The sequence below is a fragment of the Argentina silus genome, assembly GCF_951799395.1.
Source record: "Argentina silus genome assembly, chromosome: X".
Taxonomy (NCBI): Eukaryota; Metazoa; Chordata; class Actinopteri; order Argentiniformes; family Argentinidae; genus Argentina; species Argentina silus.
Genome location: NC_139653.1, coordinates 39,787,520 through 39,809,831, shown reverse-complemented (window position 1 = coordinate 39,809,831; position 22,312 = coordinate 39,787,520). Strand labels below are relative to the sequence as shown.

General features: G+C 43.2%; 2 protein-coding genes across 4 annotated transcripts in view; both read left to right on the top strand.

Moving 5' to 3' along the window:
• The window catches only part of LOC310823050 (regulating synaptic membrane exocytosis protein 1-like), a gene marked incomplete at its 5' end in the record, with an annotated part of 48,684 nt that extends 45,659 nt beyond the window's left edge, over positions 1-3,025 (top strand). The window contains 3 exons of the mRNA XM_083695729.1: positions 160-261; positions 495-634; positions 726-3,025. Of these exons, the coding sequence (XP_083551855.1) occupies positions 160-261; positions 495-634; positions 726-941 (458 nt within the window). The 3' untranslated portion in view covers positions 942-3,025. The remainder of the gene's footprint in view (positions 1-159; positions 262-494; positions 635-725) is intronic.
• An 11,763-nt stretch (positions 3,026-14,788) lies between these two features.
• The window catches only part of bcl11aa (BCL11 transcription factor A a), a 42,705-nt gene continuing 35,181 nt past the window's right edge, over positions 14,789-22,312 (top strand). Inside the window, exons 1-3 of one of the 3 annotated variants that reach the window (XM_083695652.1) lie at positions 14,789-15,092; positions 18,987-19,082; positions 19,260-19,682. In XM_083695652.1, the coding sequence (XP_083551778.1) occupies positions 15,038-15,092; positions 18,987-19,082; positions 19,260-19,682 (574 nt within the window). In that variant the 5' untranslated portion in view covers positions 14,789-15,037. Of the gene's footprint in view, positions 15,093-18,986; positions 19,083-19,259; positions 19,743-22,312 lie in introns of all 3 variants that reach the window. The other 2 variants (XM_083695654.1, XM_083695653.1) reach the window with 2 other exon arrangements.

Sequence of the window (22,312 nt, the reverse complement as noted above, 5' to 3'; positions counted from 1 at the left end):
TGTACATGATTAGAGACAATGATAAGGTAGGTAACTGAACTATATGAGATGGAGAGTGAATCGAAGTTAATGTCAAAGTTAAATGATTTTATTCAGCAGATATTTTGTCAGTCCAACGATTATGGAGTTGTGTCTTGTTTCTGTTTGTGTGTTTTACAGGAGACGTTCAGATTGGAATGATGGACAAGAAAGGTCAGCTGGAGGTGGAGGTGATCAGGGCACGTGGCCTTACCCCTAAACCAGGGTCCAAATCCCTCCCAGGTACCCCACATGCACATATGTACAGGACATAATGTGGTTGCACGATATGGATCAAATCAAATGGATTTTTGACTCGCAAGCTCTGGCTAACTACTTTTTCACCCTCTTTCTCTCTTGTTTTCTGTCTTTCCTCTGTCTTTCTCTCTTTCTGTGCTCCCTTTTGCTCTCTATCTTCCTCTCTGTCTCCCCTCCTCTGCCTCTCCCTCTCTCACTCCCCTGCTCTCTCCCTACAGCCCCCTATGTCAAGGTATACCTGCTGGATAACGGAACCTGTAAAGCCAAAAAGAAAACCAAGATTGCACGTAAAACCCTGGAGCCACTCTACCAGCAGGCCCTGCTGTTTGAGGAGAGCCCACAGGGGAAGGTGCTCCAGGTAAAAGTGTTGTCTGTGTGTCTGTGTGTCCGTATGTGGTGTGTATTTACCCTCTTTCCCTTACATACTGTATCTCCATCCCACTCTACAGGTAATAGTCTGGGGCGACTATGGGCGACTAGACCATAAATGCTTCATGGGAGTTGCACAGATCCTATTGGAGGAGCTGGACCTCTCCAGCACAGTGATTGGCTGGTACAAACTGTTTCCCCCATCCTCATTGGTGGACCCAACATTAACTCCGCTCACGCGGCGGGCATCCCAGACTTCCTTGGACAGCTCAGGACCACCGGGCGTTCGATCCTAGTGACCGCAACGCAACCACATACCCCAAAACGGACCACAACCAATGGCCCACAACTAATGGCCCACAACTGACCAGAGTGCATGGCATACCTAGGGCAAACAACGACCTAGGGCAACAGAGGCAACCAATCAAAGCAGACAGAGAGAGCGAGAGAGCGAGAGAGTGAGCGAGCGAGCGAAAGAGATAGAGAGAGAGAGAGAGACAGAACTAGCCAATCAGAGCTTAGCTGGAGTCTGACAATCATTTCCAATCCCTCCCTTTACCCTCCCTCTCTCCTCTAACATTTCTTTTGGCTCCTTGGGCCTTCAAGTCCAACTCCAAGTCCCATCTCATTCCTCCTCTCCTCCCTGTTTCCCCTTCTCCTCTCTCACGTCTCCCATTGAGTTGAGTGTGTCAGGAACTGCACTTCCAAGATAAAGGGGAATTGAGAAGCCTACACTTTCAGGTGACAGAATGGATGTCAACACATGGGTCTTCGAACCAATCTGTAAAGAGCTTATTGCTAGGCCATAGAGAGTACGTACAGTACGTACAGTATGTGTGTTTGGGTGATAAGGTGAAACAAATGATGACACCCTTCTCGAGCTGTCCATTAAAATGCGTTTCAGCATTGATGTTTCTCCAGTTGTCGTCATGGCACCACTATGGCATCTCCATGGATACCTGCGAGGGCAACAATGGGCATGGTTTCACTACCTGTAAGAGGAGGGAGCCGGCACATGTCCCTGGACATTCTGAGCCTTGTTTTAACATCAAAGCAAGCACAAAGCCCTGATTCCCGTTTCGGACAACATAAGGGTTATGCTTTTTTGAAAGAGGAAAAATAACAGGCCAAATTATAGTCCACTTTTATTTTCTATACAGTATTTCTGGAGTTCCAAATGGTACCGTGTGTGCGTGTGTGCGTGCGTGCGTGCGTGCGTGCGTGCATGTGTGTGTGCGCGTGCGTGCGTGCGTGTGCGTATGTATGTGTATGTCTGGTTTCGAGTGACAATGATCTACAGACCAGTGATCACGCCGCCTCTACCCCAGCCCTCCGCGAGCGTGGTGGGAGCAGCATGACTCGGGACCCCGGCCCGAGCTGCATGAACAGTTTTATTTTGTAAAACAAAGACAGACAAATTAATAATAAAAAAGAGACTAGACTAAATGTGTGTTAGTTCCACATACTTTAGGCCAGCTTGTATGTTGCATGTACTTGTACAGTTTGCTCGTACTGAATATGAATACAAACAGAAAAGCCAAGCCATCCCGCCTTCCAAGGGGGCGGACACCGGGGGGATAAGCTCCGCCCAGGCCATGCCCCCCCTCTCTGGGTTTAAATATCCATATTAGGACGTCTTAAAAAGCCCTTCTCTTTTTTTTTGTCTTTACAACCCTTTGGAGGACAGTGCTGTACTGTAGTACTGAGCAATCTCGAGCCCCTCCAGAGTATCTGAGGATCTAGGTGTTAAACTGTAGTGTATGACAGCAGGGCTAGAGACAGAGCTAGAGAATGTGTGTATAACAGATGTATTATCAAATATAACTATGAATCGACAGAAATTATAAAGCTATAAATATATTAATATAGAATGAGTGTATCTGACTATACACCCGTCACTGACACGCACACATTGTACATATGAGGGTTAAGCAGTGTGACAAAAGTTACAAAGACACAAACATTCCTGGTCTAGTTAAAGGGGATCAATGTCCCAGAGCCCCCCCCCCCCCCCCCCCCCCCCCATGGTCTCTGCAAGCCGCTGAGCGGTACTTAGTCATGGGGAGGAGGGGGCAACAGGCCTTTCAGTTTCTTCCTATAGCAGCCAAACGACCCAACATGGCAAATTCAATCACCTTATCTTGTCTCTTTAACCCAAAGCCCCCCCTCACCCTTCTCATGGATTGGACTGAACCTCAGAAGCCCATGAATTCCCGTTTACCAACATTTCTGTTTTATTTCCACGCGGTGTGGCCGACTGCCGTTTCCTTTGTCAGTATTACTCCAAGAATACTGATTGTTTACAGTCCATGGCTTCTCACTCCCAAACACAATAGGAAGAAGAAGTATTCACTGCAACAGTTCTTGTTTGTATAACAGATGTGGCTCTACTGATGTGTATGTTTTATATTCAAGAGTTCATTTTTATTATTTACAAATAAAAGACTGTGTGGAAGAAAATGTGCTGCTGCCAATTGCCTGAAGTTATTGAGTTATTGAACCTTGTTTGATGATGTGTGACTGCTTTTACAAAATGGCAACAGTGCATTACACTGGTGGATTGTAGCAGAGAACGTATATACACAGAACTCCCACAAGTCAAAAAAACAATATTTTTTAACCAGCAGAGGGCAGACATGGGGATAAGAGAGAATGAATGGGGTCCAAAGAAGCTTTCCCTAAAAAATGTGATATCCATGGCAGGTTCTGCGAAAAACATTTCTACCAGAGTTGCCTACTTTACCTCAAAGGCGAAACCTTTTTACTACGCAATTTACTACGCTTTTTACAACACCCTTACAAACAGAAGTGAATATGTGACAGTCTAGGGAGCATACAAGAAGCATGTGTTCCATGACACATCTATCCAGTAATATATTTCCGAGGCAAATAGATATGGGCTTACAAATAGGTATGGACGTACAAATAGGTAGGGGCTTACAAATAGGTATGGGCTTACAAAGCAAACTTAATGAAGGCCATGATTTCCCCAACAAAGAAGATTAAAGAAAAGTTAATACAGTACACATTTTTAATCTCAGCTCCACGAGCATTACAACAAATCCGTTGTCTATTTCTTCTCTGTGTAGATTTGCATCCTTACATGCTCTACATTCCACCAGCACCGCTTAAGTTCTTCTAAACCGGTATGTATTATATTTCATAAAATTGCCTCTCTGTCAAAGTGACATTATTGACAGAAAGGTAGAGACCTAATGTTCACCATGGTTAAAGTGTATTTCAACAACAGACTATAAAAAGAAGTCTACACGAAGTCTATGGGATTTTGAATGGGATGAACACAAAGTAGCACCAGCACACACTTCTTCTAAGTATAACTCCACTGACTTTATTTGACAATAACAGATGAGAATGACTCATACAGTTTCTTCTGGTATTTAATTTAAAGAGGCAATCTGGGTTTCAAACAACAACAAAGCAGTCTCCTTCACCACTTGATAAACAGCTGAGGGATGGGGCTGGAGAAATGTAACCACTCTCGAATTCATAGATGGAGTTATGGATGCAAGGACTGAACTTTCATGAGATCAAAATGATTGAAGCTATACATTGTTGGTTTACAATTACATTGTTTACAAATATGTAATGTAAAACTAGCTTTAATGTTGGGTTCTGATTGAATTGACAGATTAACTAATCTCATGAGGTATTTATAAATGATATTCTTCAAGAATCAATGGCTACATATCATTCACTCAAACGTCCCAAAATGTGTCCAGCAATCCCAAGATTGTCCCTTTAAGGGTGTGTTTCTCAGACACAGATTACGCCCAGTTCTGCTCTATATCACACTTTCAATGGAAAATCTCCAATCGAAAATGCTTTTTAGTCTAGGAACACATTGGTTAACTATCATACCAGATACTGGCTAGTGGTGCTTGATATAAATTCCGAAGAAACAAACAAATAATTACTAGGTTATTATTGTGTTATTTTACCATGTAATAACTAGGTAAATACATATTTCTTTACCATAAAATTGAGTGCCACCAATGTTCTGTGGAAATCATATTTGGTATCAGACTAAAGATACACCTTCCTGTGTGCTAGTATGCTAGTATGGATACTACATTGAAACTGGTATATAGAAAATTATACTTTATTAACACTGGTATGGATAGTGATATCCCTGTGTAATACTAACATCTAGTGGTAGTAGTAGGAATAGCACTTTATGCCTAAGTGAATGACTACATGGGAGTGTGGCCATTGGCATGCCATTAATCAGTCTGAACTGATTAAACTGTAGTCTCTCACCATATGTTTATGACTTGTAAATATGTATCTTTTTCAAAAAAACATGTACCCAGGTGTTTTATCTGATAGGTGAGTAAGCAGTACACATCCAGGGTTGATGAATAGATGTAGGATGTTGGCTGTAGTTTAGAATAGTATTTTATACAGTATGTAATAAAATGCTATTGAATCCAACCTCGGGCAAGACCTGGGTCATACATGGGTCATATATGTTACATGGGACCAGGCCCAACCCTACTTACCGGTGGCTTCTGATGAAAACCAGCAGGGGGGTGGAGGGAGGGTGATGTGGCTTGTTTGTGTATGTGTGTAACTCAGTGTAACTCAAGATCATTCTTCACTTCTGACTTCATTTGAAAGAATACAACAGCCCTGTCCAGAGTGAGGACCTGAACAGACTGAGTGGGTAGATCGGTATGTAATATGGTTGTAGCTCCACATTGACCTCTCATGGGCGATTTGAAACTTTTGCCATATTGGTTTTTACTCAATCACTCTTGGGCCCTTTCTCAATTGTTAGAAACTTGTTTCCTCACATCCTCTCCTCCGTACTCCACTCGCTTCCTTCTCAAAAGGCATTGGAGGAGAAGATCTAATTGTAGGAAACTAGATCTTCTCCTCCAATGCGTTTTGAGCAGGTGGGTGGGTGCCAAGGAGCAAGGGCTAGGGGTTTTTCCCGGACAACACAAAAGACAAATACTGTACATGCTTTACTACAATCGGCTGATTGAAAATGAATGAAATGAATGAATGAATGAATGAAAATGAATAGTGCATAATTATGGTGAGGTGATTCTATAATGATACTGAATGTGACTTTATCGGCCAACTCATTTTCTAATTATTTTTAAAGTAAGTAATCCCTTTATAAATGTATGGAGAAGGTTGGATGTTGTGGGTGTCTTTTTACCAACAGTAAAATATTCACTTTATTTTCATAAAATAAGCAGTGGTGTCTTAATAATATTTTATATTGGTCAATGTCCTAATATCACATATTACCTTATATGATACCAAATAGCCTAATTTACCTTGAAAATCAGTTAGAAATACCCATTTTCTAAAATCACCATTTACCAGATACCTACTTTCTTTCTGATTTCTTCATACCTAATAGCCTATACCCCTATGGCAGCCTCCAGTCCCCCCACAGCTAAAATGTATGGCAATAAAAATAGAATGAGCTCTAATGACATCCAAACACTATTAAGGGGTTGAAAACATCACACAGGAAATTGAAGACAAAAGAAAGTCAATTTATTACAGAGGTAGATGTTACACAGGCTCACGTTGACACCTCACAATACAAGCTACATTGATTCTGACTGAACGTGAGCCTGATGAGCCTACAACTATCGACCCTCATGCAAACCTGTGTATAGGCCTATTAGAACATCTCCAATGTGCAACATTAACAGACTTTAGGATCGTTTCCCTCCCAGCGGATTAAGGATTTCTGAAAGCCCGAACAACGAATTTGCAATTTAACTGGCGTTTTCTTGTTTCTTCTCAAATGTATGCAATGTTATGTAAGACTAAAAAGCACCGGGCCTTTAATTAGCCTTCTGTGAATCAATGTTTTTGACACTCATTTAAGCATAGGCTTCAATTTCATTTTTGTGCTGTTTATTCAGTCTGTACAATAGATAGGACTAGACAGAACAGTGCAAATAACGCACCTAAGAAATGTATCAATATTAGACGTGTAGGCCTACAGAGCGACAGCCTTGCTAGATAAGATACGCTTTGCTGAATATGCACCCACGACGAATGTCTAAATGTATGCCTGCGAAGCTGTTTGATCATCTGTTTTTATTGCACACAATTAACATATTTTCCCCAATATATATATATTATGACACTTCTACGAGGTTTTGCAGAAAAGTGTTGATTGAATTTCCGAAGGCCTATCAGACACAAATGGTCGAGGGCACGTTGGCGCTGTCCATGGTTCTGAAACGACCGCGTACTAACTTCGACACCTCCGTCATGTTGGCACCGAATCTTCGTTGCCATATGGCTTTTGTTCTCACTCTCTTGACAAGTGACGTTACTTCTTTCTGATTCTTTTCGTTTTCTTTTAGTAGCCTTTGAACAAGTGTTTAGGTAGGCTATTAGTATAGGCTAATTGCACTGTTTTCGCTCATGTTTTTTTTTTTTAATGTTATTATTATTCTTTTTTTTATCATTGAAGCACCTGCTCGTCAGGAAATATCAGTTTCATGGCAAATATGGCAACGCGCGTGCCGGTCCGTTATAGCATCGAGGACGGATTAAGTAGGGTATCATGTCAGAATTAATGTTATTTTTCCGTCGGTGCTAATCATTTGAAAGGCGCCGCAGTTTAACGCACAGGCAGTCCATTAGATCATTAAAATAGCCTAGTGTAACACCCGCCGAGTCATTACTGCGCTATTCCCCCGTCAGAGACTTCCAACCGCCCTAAGCACAGTTTAATCAAATTAGATAGCGGGCAATGTCTTGGGGTTTCTTCTATTGATATTCATTAAAAATACATGATCTATCACTATAAGCTCTCCAAGGTAGCCTATGTCCCATTCATCCGTCGGAAGATAATAAACGCCACGTAAGAGGATAAACAGTTGAAATTAATTTACTTTAAGACGGATAAAACGTCCACGGGCACTGTGTTACGGACTTCACGTCCGCCGAAAATTTAAAAAAGATGTCAAATTTATATAGGCCTATGGACAGTTTTGAATGTAACCAAAACAGAAAGTTCACCAATAACAATCGTAGGTCTGTCATAATAATAATAATAATAATAATACATATAATAATACATATAATAATTGTGTACTGTAGCATATATAAATGAATACATTTCGAACGATTGGAAATACACGAATTCATTTTATCTCAGCACTTTTGAGGCTCGAGCTCGAAATATCGATACAATGCAATTGATCATAAGCTACAGTTTAATACGCTACAAACAGAGACAATTCGTATGTGGGAGAAGTTTTGTTTGCGACTGTCTTTTTATCCGTTTATGAAAGATTATCTTACCTGGTTTTCTCCGACGTATGGTGTGTGTAAATTGCAACAAAAGGGCTTAATAGCCTGGGACTAATTTGTGACAAACATATAGGCCTAGGCCTCAACAATTCATCTGACAAAACCACTCACTAGTTTCTTAGATATTATTCTTATCTTATCAACTCATTCATTGCATTTCGGTTGGTTCCTCGTTGTGTATGTGATTGGGAAATGACATAGGCCTAATTCTTGACATGCACTGCAAGGACTCAACATAAATTCACTCACCAAAACCTTTGAATGCAATATTTGACGCACATTGTTTTTGCAAAAAACAACTGGCTCTTCAGCCCAAGCCAAACAGCATGGGCTAAGATTGATAACACCTGACCGTTGTTATTTACGAGGATTACGTTTTTCGAATTTGGAATGTAGTTTGATTTTCTGTTGTTGATCTGTCATCAACCTGTCGTTTACCGAGACACTACTCAGATCGAAGACTCCAAGATGTTGAGAAGGCCTAGGCGTATACACGGATACACTAGTAATTACAACAGGACCTTCCTGTAATTTGGGACAAATCTGACGCTAGAGGGCACCCTAGTCCATGATTGTAGGTTACATGTGATTGTCGTTTCTGAGCGCTTCAAAATTATTATAGGAAATCCATGAAAGCAGGCATTATAAGGAACTGATCTGAGACCATATGTACCTATTAACTTAATATATGTCCAACTGAATGTTAAGCCTGTATGAATAAACTGGGGCGCAAATGCCAGCCAACTGATTTAGAAGACTTCAATAGGCAATAGCCTGTATTGCATACAGTGGCTAATAAAGTTACCAGGTTAGTGTTTGTATTCCACTATGGCACAAAATTGAGAATATAAGTTTTAACAAAAACAATTGTTTGTAGAATGCAACAAGGTGGTCAGGATCTAAAAATCTACTTGTTGTTTGTCCACAAAGAGGCTGAAATTGCGCTGTCAATATCCCTACATCGTAGGAATTAGAGAGGGGTTGTTAGGCAGGCTGCAGAGGCCGCACCTGCCCCGGAATGATAGTAGCAGGCCTATAACTGTCTGTGTAACGCACGTTAATGCACTGACATACAAGGCAGGCCTTCGTTCAACAGATAAATGGTTGTGCGTCCCATGTGGACCATCTCGGCCTCCCCATTCATCATCATAACAACCGTTTAGTGTAAAATTAACAACGACTTAACTACTACAGCAATAAACATGCTCGTGCATCACCCGAGATTGATTCAGATTGCTGCGTGGAATCCGCGGCCCGTCCGAGGGAGACGGGCGTTTGCGGGAACAGAAGCCTGTCCGTTTCTATTAAGGAGTTATGCAATTAATTTGATGAGTTGTGTGACGCACAAATGTTACTTACAAATCTGACATGAATTGTTGTCCCAGCATGTAGCCCCATATTGTGTGTAAGCTACAACTCACATACAAACGCCAAAACACGCAGAGAGAGAGAGAGAGAGAGAGAGAGAGAGAGAGAGAGAGAGAGAGAGAGAGAGAGACATTGTAATGAGAGGAGAGGGAATGATAGAGGGAGAGAGAAAAATACAGGAACAGAGAGAAGTAGAGGCAGGCATAGATGGAGAGATAATAGACATAAAAAGAGACAGGTTGTTATAGAAATAGAAATGAATATAGAAATGGAGAGGGGACAGAAAAAGAAAGAAAAAGGCAGGGAAAGTTCAGGTTAGACAACCCATTGGTTCCCTGCCATACTATTTGACTTCAATGGGACAACATGATAAATAAATACAAAAATACATATAAAATAGAATATAAATGAACACATTTCGATTTGATTGCAAAGGTAGAGGCCACCAACGCTAAATAGACAATCTGGAGCCTTGTAAGGGAAATATCCAGAAATATCCAGAGAGGGAGAGAGCGGGCGCGCAGGAGAGAAAGAGAGAGCAGGGGAGCTCAGGTTGATAATTTGGCCTATAGCCGGGTAATCCTTTAGATATTATCTAATACCAACCAAAGCCCAGGCGGCATGTGCGCCCATCGCGCAGTGTGATAATGATTGTGAAATCTAGCCATTAATATTAATTGTAAGGCTGGAAATCTTGTCTCGGCCACCGGAGCTTGAAAATCCCCCGAAAAGGCAAGCCTCGATTTACCATGGATTTGAAGCTAATTCCACGGGGTTTCTCTTGCTTTTGTAAGGAGACACTTCATTCCTTTTCGGGGTAGAGGGCGCATGATGCTGCATTACATGGAACCTTGCAAGGAGTCCAGATAGTTCGTATACCATTCGTGGTATGTTCTATTTTATTCTATTCTCAACATTGGAGTAGCCTATGTCAGTGTCTGGAAAGAAGTTTCCTTTTACGCACTAATTGCTCCGTGGCCTCCATGTCCACAATCTAGGCCAGGTCCAGGGAAGAAGCTGCTGGCGGCCACATCATACCACAAGGACGCACACATACAAGTATGCCAAATATCAGACGAGGCGATGCGGTCCTGGTTTAGTCCTGGTCGGAGAGCTTAGTCAGAGGTCGGCGATATAGCTATTCTATCTTTACCGCTCCAAACTCGTTCAACTGAGTACTGTGTGTGTGTGTGTGTGTGTGTGTGTGTGTGTGTGTGTGTGTGTGTGTGTGTGTGTGTGTGTGTGTGTGTGGTGTGTGGTGTGTGGGTGTGGGTGTGAGGGAGAGACAGACAGAGAGAGAGGGAGAAAGAGAGAGAGAGAGAGAGAACTCTCCGAGCACATTGAGCATCCAACACATTCCATAAATCAGGAGCGACTTAGAAATTCTAATGATTTTCCATAAAGTGTTCATAACGCATTCACTAACAACCAATTCAACAATTAGGCATAGACGCTTAATTGCATCTGCTCTTAATTTAATCTTACATTTGCTTTTTAGATAGGCTACTTCTCTGTAGCCTTATGACATCGACGTTATAAGAGGCAGTTCCTTCACATACCATAGACGCTGTTGAGTGGTCGAACAGAAGTGGGGGAAAATGAGTAGAGTGAAGCATGAAGAGAGAAAGAGAGAGTGTGCTGAGCGCTGATTTATCGCACGAGCCCCTGGTCATTTCCATATATTGAAATGCACCCGAGCGCCCAGTCAGTCAATTTCCTCGGAGCTCCCACGCGTGGAACGCATACATGTGACCCATTCTGAAATTCACCCACTCCTCTCCTCTTTTGAGGATTAACTGTATTGTTGATTCTATGTTTTCCTAGTTGATAAGATATTGTATTTTTTTCATCACTTATCCAACGCATTTTTGTTCACTATTATTTGTTGCACTGCATTTAACCGTAGTTGTTTAGAAATATGTCATATGCTACTCTGCTGATATAGGTTTATGTGCTTGTGTGTGCACTAACCTGAAAAGAATTTTCACCTATGGTCTTTTTTTAAAGAATAGGCCACAAGCCACACGACTTATCTCTCACTCTCTATCTCTCTATCTCTCTAGCACGCACGCACGCACGCACGCACGCACGCACACACACACACGTCCATGCACTGTGGTGCTAGATGGATAACCCCAATGCATTTAACACTCACTGATTTATGACGGAATCGGGCGCCCGCTGTCATTTACATATTGAGATTTTCGCGGCCTGCGCACACGAGTCGTGGCGCTCTATTGGCTTTGATCAATGTCCACCTTGAGTGAGCTAGGGAGAGTGTGAGCTGGGGAGAGAGAGAGAGGGGAAAGAGAGTGAGATATGGAGAGGGGGGGTAGGGAGAGGGGGGGTGAGCTAGAGAGAGAGAGGGGTGGGGAAAGAGAGTGAGCTAGAGAGGGGGGGGGGTAGTGAGTTTGGGAGAGAGAGAGGGGTGGGGAAGAGAGTGAGCTGAGGAGAGAGAAAAAAAAGGAAAAACATTCTTTGTGCCAACAGATGGAGTGGGGTGTAGGGAGAGGTCAAGGTTAGCGCTCTCTGCCATAGAATTGGATGGGAGGCAGTGCGGGCCCCAGAAGGGCTTTTCACACTGTCATACCGACAGTATAGTCCACAAACGCGTCCCCATGAAGACCAACATAGACCACCTATAGACAACAATATCTCTTCATTTGTATTTTCTCATTGTGCTGTGAATCCTGTGTTATTCCAATGAATAACATGATTTTTTTATAGGCCAATTGTATCACTATCAGCACTAAGTCTTGTTCGCGACTTTCTTTTTCTTTCCATTCTAAGGAATCAGTGTGTCAATGTGTGGGCTCATGCAAATACAAGTTCAAGATGGCCCGTGGCCGGTTGTCACTAGCACCCCATAACATGGTCTAACTGATATCGCAATATCTTCATAGCCTATATCTATGGTAGGCTACAGTTAGTACAGTTCACAAATGTGTTTAGAGGGAGACAAATGGTTTCGTCCTGGCATTGCACCTGTAAAGCCTCGCAAGTTCGTGTCAGTGTCCTCAAATAACTACAGCCAATCAAGTGAATTAAACGAGTGTCCCAACTTCCTGATATAAACATCTTTCATGTTCACTGAATAGATTTTGGATCCCGTCATTGGATCATTGCAGTGTCACAAATAACTAGCTCACAGAATCCCAGTCATAAACTCTAAAACTGAATCCTTTTCCATAGTTGGCTATTTAGGGGTGGCCTATAGGCTATGCAATTTCTATTTCAATAACGTCCGTTTCAAAACAAGCTTTAGATTTCGGAGGTTGGGCTATAGCCTAGGCAATTTCTCTCCAATGTGCAGATATTACATTTTGCACTAATCCTAGTGCAAAACAAAGATGTTATTAATGCCATTAGTTAGCGTTCTGGATCAATTGAAATGAACAGCACGTTTTAGTGGAGAGAGAGGGAGGTATAGGCTATATCATCGCAGTTGTGATCTCCAGCAAGGGAACATCTGGAGTTCATATAATCAGTGGTCGTTTTAAAATGCCGAAATCAAAATAGTCTCCTATAATAGACCCGGAATATCAAAATAAAATGCATATTTTACTATTGTCTGTTCTAGCCTAGTAAAAATGTTAGAAACGCGTGAAAAAAAAATAATAAAAAAATGTCACCATTCGGATAAATGATTGTGGATCAATTTAGCCTTAGCCTATGTGTGAAAAAGCAAAGATTTGTTTCGACGAAAGCAACCAGTCTTGGTTCACAACGCTATCGCTGTAACATTGTAATTACCCAAACGCATATGCTACAGTATAGGCAACCGATGCTGTATATCAGAGCTTCCTTCGCTTTCATTCATCGGAATGTTACGTCTGCGACCTCCTAAATGCCTGATCTTTGACGCGCAGTCGAAATACAGTAAATGAAAATCGCCTCAGTAGGCTACTCCCGTGTGCACCAACGCACACCAGCCTAGTCCACGCGAAACGAAACTAGTCGCAACCTGTAAAATATTTCACTCACTGGAAACACTTATTTTTTTCGTCCACGATGAACCTCCACCACTTCAAGTCGTTTCTCGCTCTCTTTCACTCTTTAACTGTCCGTCCTATATTGCTCTGTCCCCGGTCCGTGTCTGGGGTTCACACTGTCCGTGTCTGGAGTTCACACTTTCCGTGTTTGGAGTTCACACTGTCCGTGTCTGGAGTTCACATTTGCCCAACACGGCGGCGCTTCGCTCCTGTGCTTCACTCCTCAGTCGCTATAGACGAGTCACACTCTAGCTGCAGCTCGCTAGGCTACTCCTCACCCCCACCATCCCCACGTACAGCCCCGTTCTTGTCATCGCATTTGTTATTTGCATGATGTCTTCTTACTCTGTCGTTATTTAGTCTGCACGGGCGGTGTTTAGCCCGTCTTATATTACCAAACCCCCATTTCGTGAGTATTTACACCCCCTCCCCCATCCGCCGCCACGACCTGAACACATCTGAAACTTATTACACAGGCGCTTATGGGCAGACTCCCACGGTCTGTTCGTCAAGGAGTTTAGATTTCACAGAAAGCGCAGTCTTCAAGTTTTGCCCATAGTGGCCCGTAATCTCACCCATTGAACCGAAAACTTAACTCTTGTATTTTTGAACGATGTATGTTCCTTAGAACACCCCTCGCCATGTATCCGCGAGATCACCAGTTTCTGGCACCAAGATGGTTCTGTCTCCACCTGCGCGCTCGTAGGGTTCAACCCTTGTGCCCTCGCGCCAGAACCTGTCTGTCCTGTTCATGCAACCCGATAGTTTCTCGTGCTCAGTTTCGTTTCAATGGCGCTTCGCCCCCCCTTCTCCCTCTGCCCCTCGGTAGCCTACCTATTCTGTGCGAACACACGCGCGCGCGCACACGCGCACACACACACACAAATACACACACACACACACACACACACACACACACACACACACACACACACACACACACACACACACACACACACACAGGGGTGACCAGTGCTGCGTGTTTCTTTATTTTTCTTCCACATGGGTTCTAGCCTTGACCGAAACCCCCTGATCAATGTCCAGTACTGAGACAGCCTCTGTTAACCATCTCTCTCTCTCTTTCTCTCTCACCCCACATACAGCATGTCCGGCCCTCAAAGCTGCTGTCCATTGGGTTTTATTACTATGTTTTCTAACGTCCACCTACCCCCCCCCCCCCCCCCCCCCACGCACAGTGCACATTGCTTTCATTAGACATCTCTCTCTCTCTCCCTCTCCATCTCGCTCGCTCTACCTCACACTCTCCCTCCCCCAAGTGCCTCTTGTCCGGCCCCCTGATCTTTCTGTCCATTGGCTTCCCCGGGTCTATATTTCATGTCCAGCCCCTAATGACTGTCCATTGGTTTTGTTATTTCCCTTCCCTCCTCCCACTCTGCCGCTTCGCCCTGCCCATGTTTTGTATGTCTGTGTCCATCCATCTCCTGACGTTCAAGTTCGCAGGGACGTCACGTCCGCACTTGAACTTGCAGCTCAGGGGGGCTTTTGCCATTTTTTCATCTCTCCCCTCTCTCTCTCACTCTCTTTTCAAAAAAGCCATGACGGCGATCCCACAATCCATCTTCCCTGCGCCATCTTTGTATTATTTCTAATTTATTTTGGATGTCAAAGGCATTGATGAAGATATTTTCTCTGGAGTCTCCCTTCTAACCCGGCTCTCCCGATGTGAACCGAGCTGAACGCCACCACCAACCACCATGTCTCGCCGCAAGCAAGGCAAACCCCAGCACTTAAGCAAACGGGATTTTTCGCGTAAGTACAGATATATAGCTAAATTGTAATTTCTACTTTTACCTACACTTTTCTCCGCAGTCAGATGCGGGGTCCATTCAGAAAAACGGAAAACGGTTTACCGGGAGCGTGATCCGTACTGGCACTTTGGACACTGGACAGCACGGACTCGCGGTCAAGTGGACTTCACCGTTAAAGCGTGGCGATAATCTACCTTTGCGCGTAAACCGAATCCTACCCAAAGCTGAAAGAAAAAAGTTTTTTCCAGCGTTCATCCCTCTGAAAATAAGACAAGTTTGCAGCGAGAGTGGCATTACATGCACACACACTGGCTTCGTTGCCTCGATCACTTAAAGTGCATAGGCTACGTTAAGGTACCCGCCTGTGTTGGGCATACATGCTTTTCGCGCAGCTATGTAGAATATCGCTCGGAATGTCCCGTATTGGTCTCGGATGGAGGCAGGGTTTCCCCCCTCTCGTGCTATTTTTGGAAGATTTTCAAAAAAAAAATGGAAGTGGATTTTGATTGGGAAAAATCTCGTGTCCGACTGTTTACAAGCACCTCGTGCGCGTGTAGCCTCTCTGCCAACAGTCTCAAAATAGAGATATCATAAACTACTTATTTTTACCCTACTTGTGCAAATAAATCTAACCGATTGCTCCCTACTTGTGCAAATAAATCTAACCGATTGCTCTATTTGCATGTCATATTTAAGATTTTCTCGTATTGAGGCAGAAAGCATATGCTTCCTGCTCTATACTAGGCTGTATGAAAGGGCGAGTTTTCATAAAGAGCAACAGGACCAACGCTTCTACTCCTCGGTATTTGTTTTCTTCCTGCTTTTTACCCATACTCAAATATCTATTTTTGTTTATCATACTGCTCATAACCGTAAGGTAAGACAAACATAACAACGCCATGTTTTGTTTTATAATAACTATGTAAGGTAAATGTTGAATAATTGGACATTGTTTATCTGGAATGTTGGAAAATCTTAATTACGCACAACGTTATCTCGATATTAAACCGTCATTATTTGATTGCGTTTGCATGCATAGCCACCATGAACAATGTTGCAAGCAGAGAAACTAAAAGCTTTTGAAACTAGAGGAATAACCAGGGTAGCCGAGTGTCCGATGTTGGCACACCATATATGCCTCCTGCAACCTTCCAGCGTTCAGAAGCGCTCACAAGGTGTTACATTTGATGAGACCAACATGCCCGACACAGATCCATTTTGTTGGAACATTGTATCATATCATGTAGCATGATTAGGTTTCTGCATGTACCCGGGCGGCCGTAGCTTTATCGCTGGTACCCTACTCAGTCCGGAGAGGGCATATAGCCCAGCTGCATTGCAAGCCTTTTGTTCGTGTCGGAATCCCGTCGCTAGGAGGCAGACTACGATCAGAAAATGGAAGTGAACTTGAACCTGATCAATTTCACCGCCACCTCAATCTACATATTTGACGATATTATGTTTAGAATGGAGGGAAAGGCATAGAACAGGGTTACGGGACTTTCCTCCAGCTCGTCGTTTCTCCCCCAATTTAATTCCACAGTTATTGGGGGTTTGAACGCATTTCAAAAACAAATTGTCACATAGGTCTATATCTTGTCAAACTAGGTGAACGCAAACCTTCCCATACATCCAGTCCGTGCCTTTTTATCCCATCTAAAATGACAGAAGAAATATTTTTCTTCAATTACAGTACATCTATAAAAAACGAAACACTTGTGCATATTACATATATCTTAAATAGTGTTGTAATTCTTCTAAATTTAAGGTAATTATTTTTGCTTGTTGAACACTCATATTTTGTACCCCATTTGATATTTAAATTCGGCTCATAAACCTAATTTAGAAATGTATCCACAGATTTCCTTCAGTTTACATACCAATGTCATTTCTAATCGCCCAAAGGAATATAGATAATGGAATTTACAGAAGTGCGAGAAGATGTTTACCTTGGTCAAACCTGCGTTTATTTCTGTGGACTGTGTATGCTTAACGCAGTTTTTCTTAGACTATGTGTTATTTCAATAAGGCTATTACGCACAATGAAATTCGTTCCACATGCATGAATAAATTTGCAATACTTGCATAAACTAAGATTGTTGTTTTCTTGTAGCCTAGTAGAAAACAATAGTTCCACAGGACAGTCACCTTCTCTTCCTTTTTCCTTTTTAGTTGCCACGCAGAACTGAATTGATGACGAATGATTCTATCCAAACCCTGGAAAATGTTATAAGATCATTTATGAGTGTTGGTGCTCCTTTGGATTTTCGGTTTTGTATAATCTGATATTGATTGCATTGACTTTAGTAGGCTGTCAGATTGTAGATTGGAAATGGTATAATTCAGTGCATGTTTTGAAAATGTAAATAGGCTGTCCAGATACATTCCCGTTGTTTTCTCTCGCTTATCCTTTGTAGAATTGGAGACGGCTCAAAAGCCGACTGAATAAATACATGTTGTAAAAAAATAAATAAAATACTACAATGATATAGCCTATCGTCAAATATGTGTAAGGAGATTTTAGCATTGTGTTAGTTGTTTACCTCTTTCCTATTATGCAATCCAAGCCTAACATCTAATTCAAGCTCAAGTTTAAGGTGATGGCTTAGGCTGCTTTCATTTGAATTTGTCCTCCGATTTTAATGCCCAGGGCAGTCCTCGCCCTGTTCTGGTGGTTGACCTGACGTTAAATTAAGGGTAGTAACCGGCAGCCGGAATTTATCACATGTTATCTCTATGTTATGTCCCAGTTCGCGCGCAGATGTCGTGTAGGATTTGCTCGTTCAAATGATATTTCCTCGGCGCGCGCTGGGAACTACTCCACATTCTGCCCTCTCTCCCTCTCCCTCTCTGGCCCTCTACTAGTTTGCGCGGAAATAAATGTAACCTCAGTTCACAGGATCCTATCTCTTTTATCAAACATCCGTACCAATCATCAGCCACTAAAATTAAAATCTATTTTTTGATTCTCAGTGGTCTTAGGTTCATTAAAACGTGAAATTGGCAGCTTAGTAAAGAAGGTCAAGATGCCTAACCACTAGGAAGCTACTCTCACCTCAGAGCGAAAGATTTAAAACATGACGGGCAGCTACTAGGCGACTGATAGTTCTCCCTAACCACTTCACTGTAGTATAACTATCTATTGCACACACAGCTCATCTGTGTATAATACCTAGCAACACTCTCCGTGTGTGACAAGAGTCAACTTAAAAACGACTAGAGCGTTAATCCTGGCTTCCATGGCGAGGAATTTAGTTGAACGGCTCCTTTAGGTCGATTTCCGGCTGTAAAAGTGGTTATCTAAGAACTATAAGTCACACACATGTAACGAGGCCAGAAGAGTTTTTTTTAGATTCCAACACACTCATGACTGCTCGTATTTTCTGCACACATGTTGGACACATTTGTGCATACTGTTGTGAGAGAACCAAAGTATACAATGTGGCCTTAAGCTATCCATTTAATCACACATTGAGTTGGTAGGCTAGTATTTCTCACTAAGAATACTCTTTTGAATAGGCCTTTGTATAATATGTTTTAAAAAGTGTTTTTGCTTTTGCACTCTTTCTATCCTGGCAGTAGGCTACTGAGCATTTCATTTTGGGGCCTGTTTTACCACTGTAAAAAACAACAATATGAATTAGATTATCCCAATTTATCTTGCACATAATTTCTACTGCAGTATAATAACTTTTTTTTTTACATGGTATAGCAATATGTTTCTGCAATCATAACACAACATTTCTCATTGTATCTCTCTTCTTTGTTACTGTTTTCTTTGTTGCTGCCATGCAAATTACAATTCCTATAAAACTAGAAGTGCCAAGACTGAAGTTGACAGGCTGACATGCATTACAAGCTCTGTGTCGAATTCTAGTCAAAAAGAATGTTTTAGTCACACAGTTTTCTCGGCAAAACCACCAAAGCGCTGCTTCTACTGCTTCTACAACGACTACTACTACTTCTACTACTATTGCTGCCACTACAGTAGGTAGGTAGGTGACAACTAGGTGGGAGAGAAAAGGCGAAGCATGTGATCATTGTTTTGACGTTGCCGCTCTATTGAACATTCTGCCTCTAATTTCCATTCTCTCTCTTTCTCCCGTTCTCTCGCTCTCTCCTTTCCCCTCCCTCCCTCCCTCTCTCTCACTCTTTCCCGGGACTGCAGCCGAGCCCCTATCTGCCGTCGTCTCAGACGAGCTCTCAGAACGCTGCTCGGACCGCTCAGACCGCTCAGAGGAAAATGGCCCGGTAACATTGGCACGGGTTGGTGTTGGCATTGGCACCACACACTCGGAGCAGGACCTGCTGACCTGTGGGCAGTGCCAGGCCACCTTCCCCCTGGGGGACATCCTCCTCTTCATTGAGCACAAGAGGAAGCGATGCCACGGACCCCCATGCTTGGCCACACCCCGGGGGCTGGACAAGCCTCCCTCGCCCTCACCGGGCCTCGCCCTCACCCCCTCGCCTGCCCTCCCGTTCCCGTTCAGTCGGCGCCCCGTGGAGGTGGGTGTCCAAGCCACGCCCGGGGAGGAGGACGATCGCCTCTCATTGCCCCGAGGGATCTGCCCCAAGCAGGAGCACCTCCCAGGTAACCAATACCCCATTTCCCCTATACAGGTAGTCAACATATATCCAACCAATGGGAGTCGTGTTTTGAACTCAAATAACTTAAATGACATGGTTGTGCCGTGTGCGATTGTTCCTTGAGGGTGAGATTATGTGTGTGTGTGTGTGTGTGTGTGTGTGTGTGTGATGGGGTGTGTGTAAGTCTTTAAGCACCTTTTAGTGTGTCACAAATCATGTTATTTGTGTTGTGACGCACACAAACATACGCTTTCCTTGAGGTGGTGCTAGCTTGTGTACTGTATGATGAGGGGTGTGTATTGTATTGGAAGTATTGGCATCGAAGCACCTGAGTTTGTTACGTTGTTATCGTGTGGTGTGTGTAGGGCCACATGGGTCGGTTGGCCACATGGGTCAGTTGGCCACATATTGGGTTAGTCGGCCACATATTGCTCACACATGCTCCCTTACCCTGTGGGATTTGTAGTCCTGAAAGACCCAGGGAGGATGGCACAGCTCTGACTGGACGGAAATGGCAGTCCTTGTTTGAACAATCACTTTGATTGGTTAGGGACAGACAGGTTGGTGGGGGGCCTGATCAGACAAACCACAACTGTGAAATATCTGAGGGAAGCCCAAGGGAATATGGGTAGCATGCTGTCATACTGTTGCTGAGATAAAAGTGTGTGTTTTAACTTGATTTATGTTTTCTGTTGGTTGATCCATATCTCAAATCACTCTGTGTTCTTACAGGCTTGTGATCTTAATTGGAGGCAGATCTGCTTCATAGGGTCACAGAACTGTCACACACAGTGTGTGTGTGTCAGCTAGCAGAGAGGAATTGGTTAACTGGGGCCAGCAGTTGTACTCAGATCCATGGAGTTTGACAGAGAGAGGATAGGGGGTCGTTGGTTGCTTTTCCACAGTAATCAAATATAGCCCATTGGCAAAGTGGCACTGGTGACCTTGACTTAGTGGCCACTCTGTCCCTGCCCAAAGTGGGGCACAGGGTGGGGGCACTGGCTGGCACTGCAATGGGCTTACCCCCATAGAGGAATACAGAGGGTGAAAGAGTGTGTGTGTGTTTGTGTGTGTGAAAGTGATGGTTTGGAGAGGTTGTTTTCTATCAGAAGATGGCTACGTACTGTGTGTCATCACATTTTCTCGATGTGAACATACGGCTTAGCCCTGTGAGATCAGTCCGTGGTGTGTGTCCATGGTTTCTCTGGGATGTGTGTCTATGCTTCTTCATAGTATGTGTCTACAATTGCACATTGTGTGTGTGTGTGTGTGTGTGTGGGTGTGTGTTTAGCTCTGTGAGGCAGGCTGCTGTGGGTCTCTCATGTGGCTCTAACAGATCTGTCCTGATCTCACCGTGGTTGCTGCACCACCACATCTTACCATGGTAAACGTAGGCCAGCATACTCTCACTCTCTTTTTCAGTCTCTCTTATCCTACTCTCTTTTTCTCTCACCCTCCTTCTCATTTGCTCTCTCTCCCTACTTTTCTCTTACTCTTTATTTCTCTCTTATTCCGGTTCTCTCTCCATCTCTCTCTCTCTTTTACTTTTTCTCTCTCTCTCTCTTTCCTTTCTCTTGCCTCTTTCTTTCTCTCCTCTCACACACTCCCTCCCTCCCTCTCCGCTGTAAAATAGCAAAACGAGAGGGAAGCAGAGGAAAGCTCTGGTTTGTTTTGGCTTGTGGAGGCAGTCATTTATTTATAAATCTTAACGCCACTAATTATTTGTTATAGAGTAGTTTTTCACTGTATTTTAATTAGGGTTTGCGCCCAGTGGTTTGCTGCCAGCACTACATACTGACCTGGAGTGGGAGAGAGGCAAGGAACTAAACAAAACCATTTATCACATTTAACTTGTAAACAACAAAAGGTTGCAATCAACCCATAGGGTTAAAGGGTACCAATAAAGGTGGCCGAGTACCGGACGTGCATAAATTACAGCTTGACATAATTCAGTGCTATGACTGCAGCCATCATTGCTCAGCATTCTTACCACTGTGCAATGTGAACATTTGTCAGTGCAACATTACCTTCTCGTTTTGATAAAATGACAGCGTGTAGAAGCGAGTAACATAGGTAATGTATTTAAGTTGAAAGTATGGTGTGTAAGGTCTGCCCTGATTCCCTAGCTTAGTGTCTCCACTAGCTTTAGTTCAGTTGTATTGGATCAGGATGATGGCCAGGTGTGTGTGTGTGTGTGTGTGTGTGTGTGTGTGTGTGTGTGTGTGTGTGTGTGTGTGTGTGTGTGTGTGTGTGTGTGTGTAGTGTGAGAGAGAGTGTGAGAGAGTGTTTGTGTGTGTTTATCCAAGGCATTTTAGCATGCTGGCTATGACACGGACGTACACACACACACACACACACACACACACACACACACACACACACACACACACACACACACACACACACACACACACGCCTGATCTAACTGGGTTATTAGACTCATTTACATCATAATGTAAGGGGTGCAACTTGTCTGGTTGGGTCAATGGCATTATGTATGAGTGTTATTTTTCAAAAGCATTTGGTGGGAACGGTGGGTAAGGGATTACGGAGGGAATGATGAATTGATATTGATATTAAACCATTTTGTTTTTGTGTTTGCTACACTATTCGTATTGTTATTCTTATAATTTT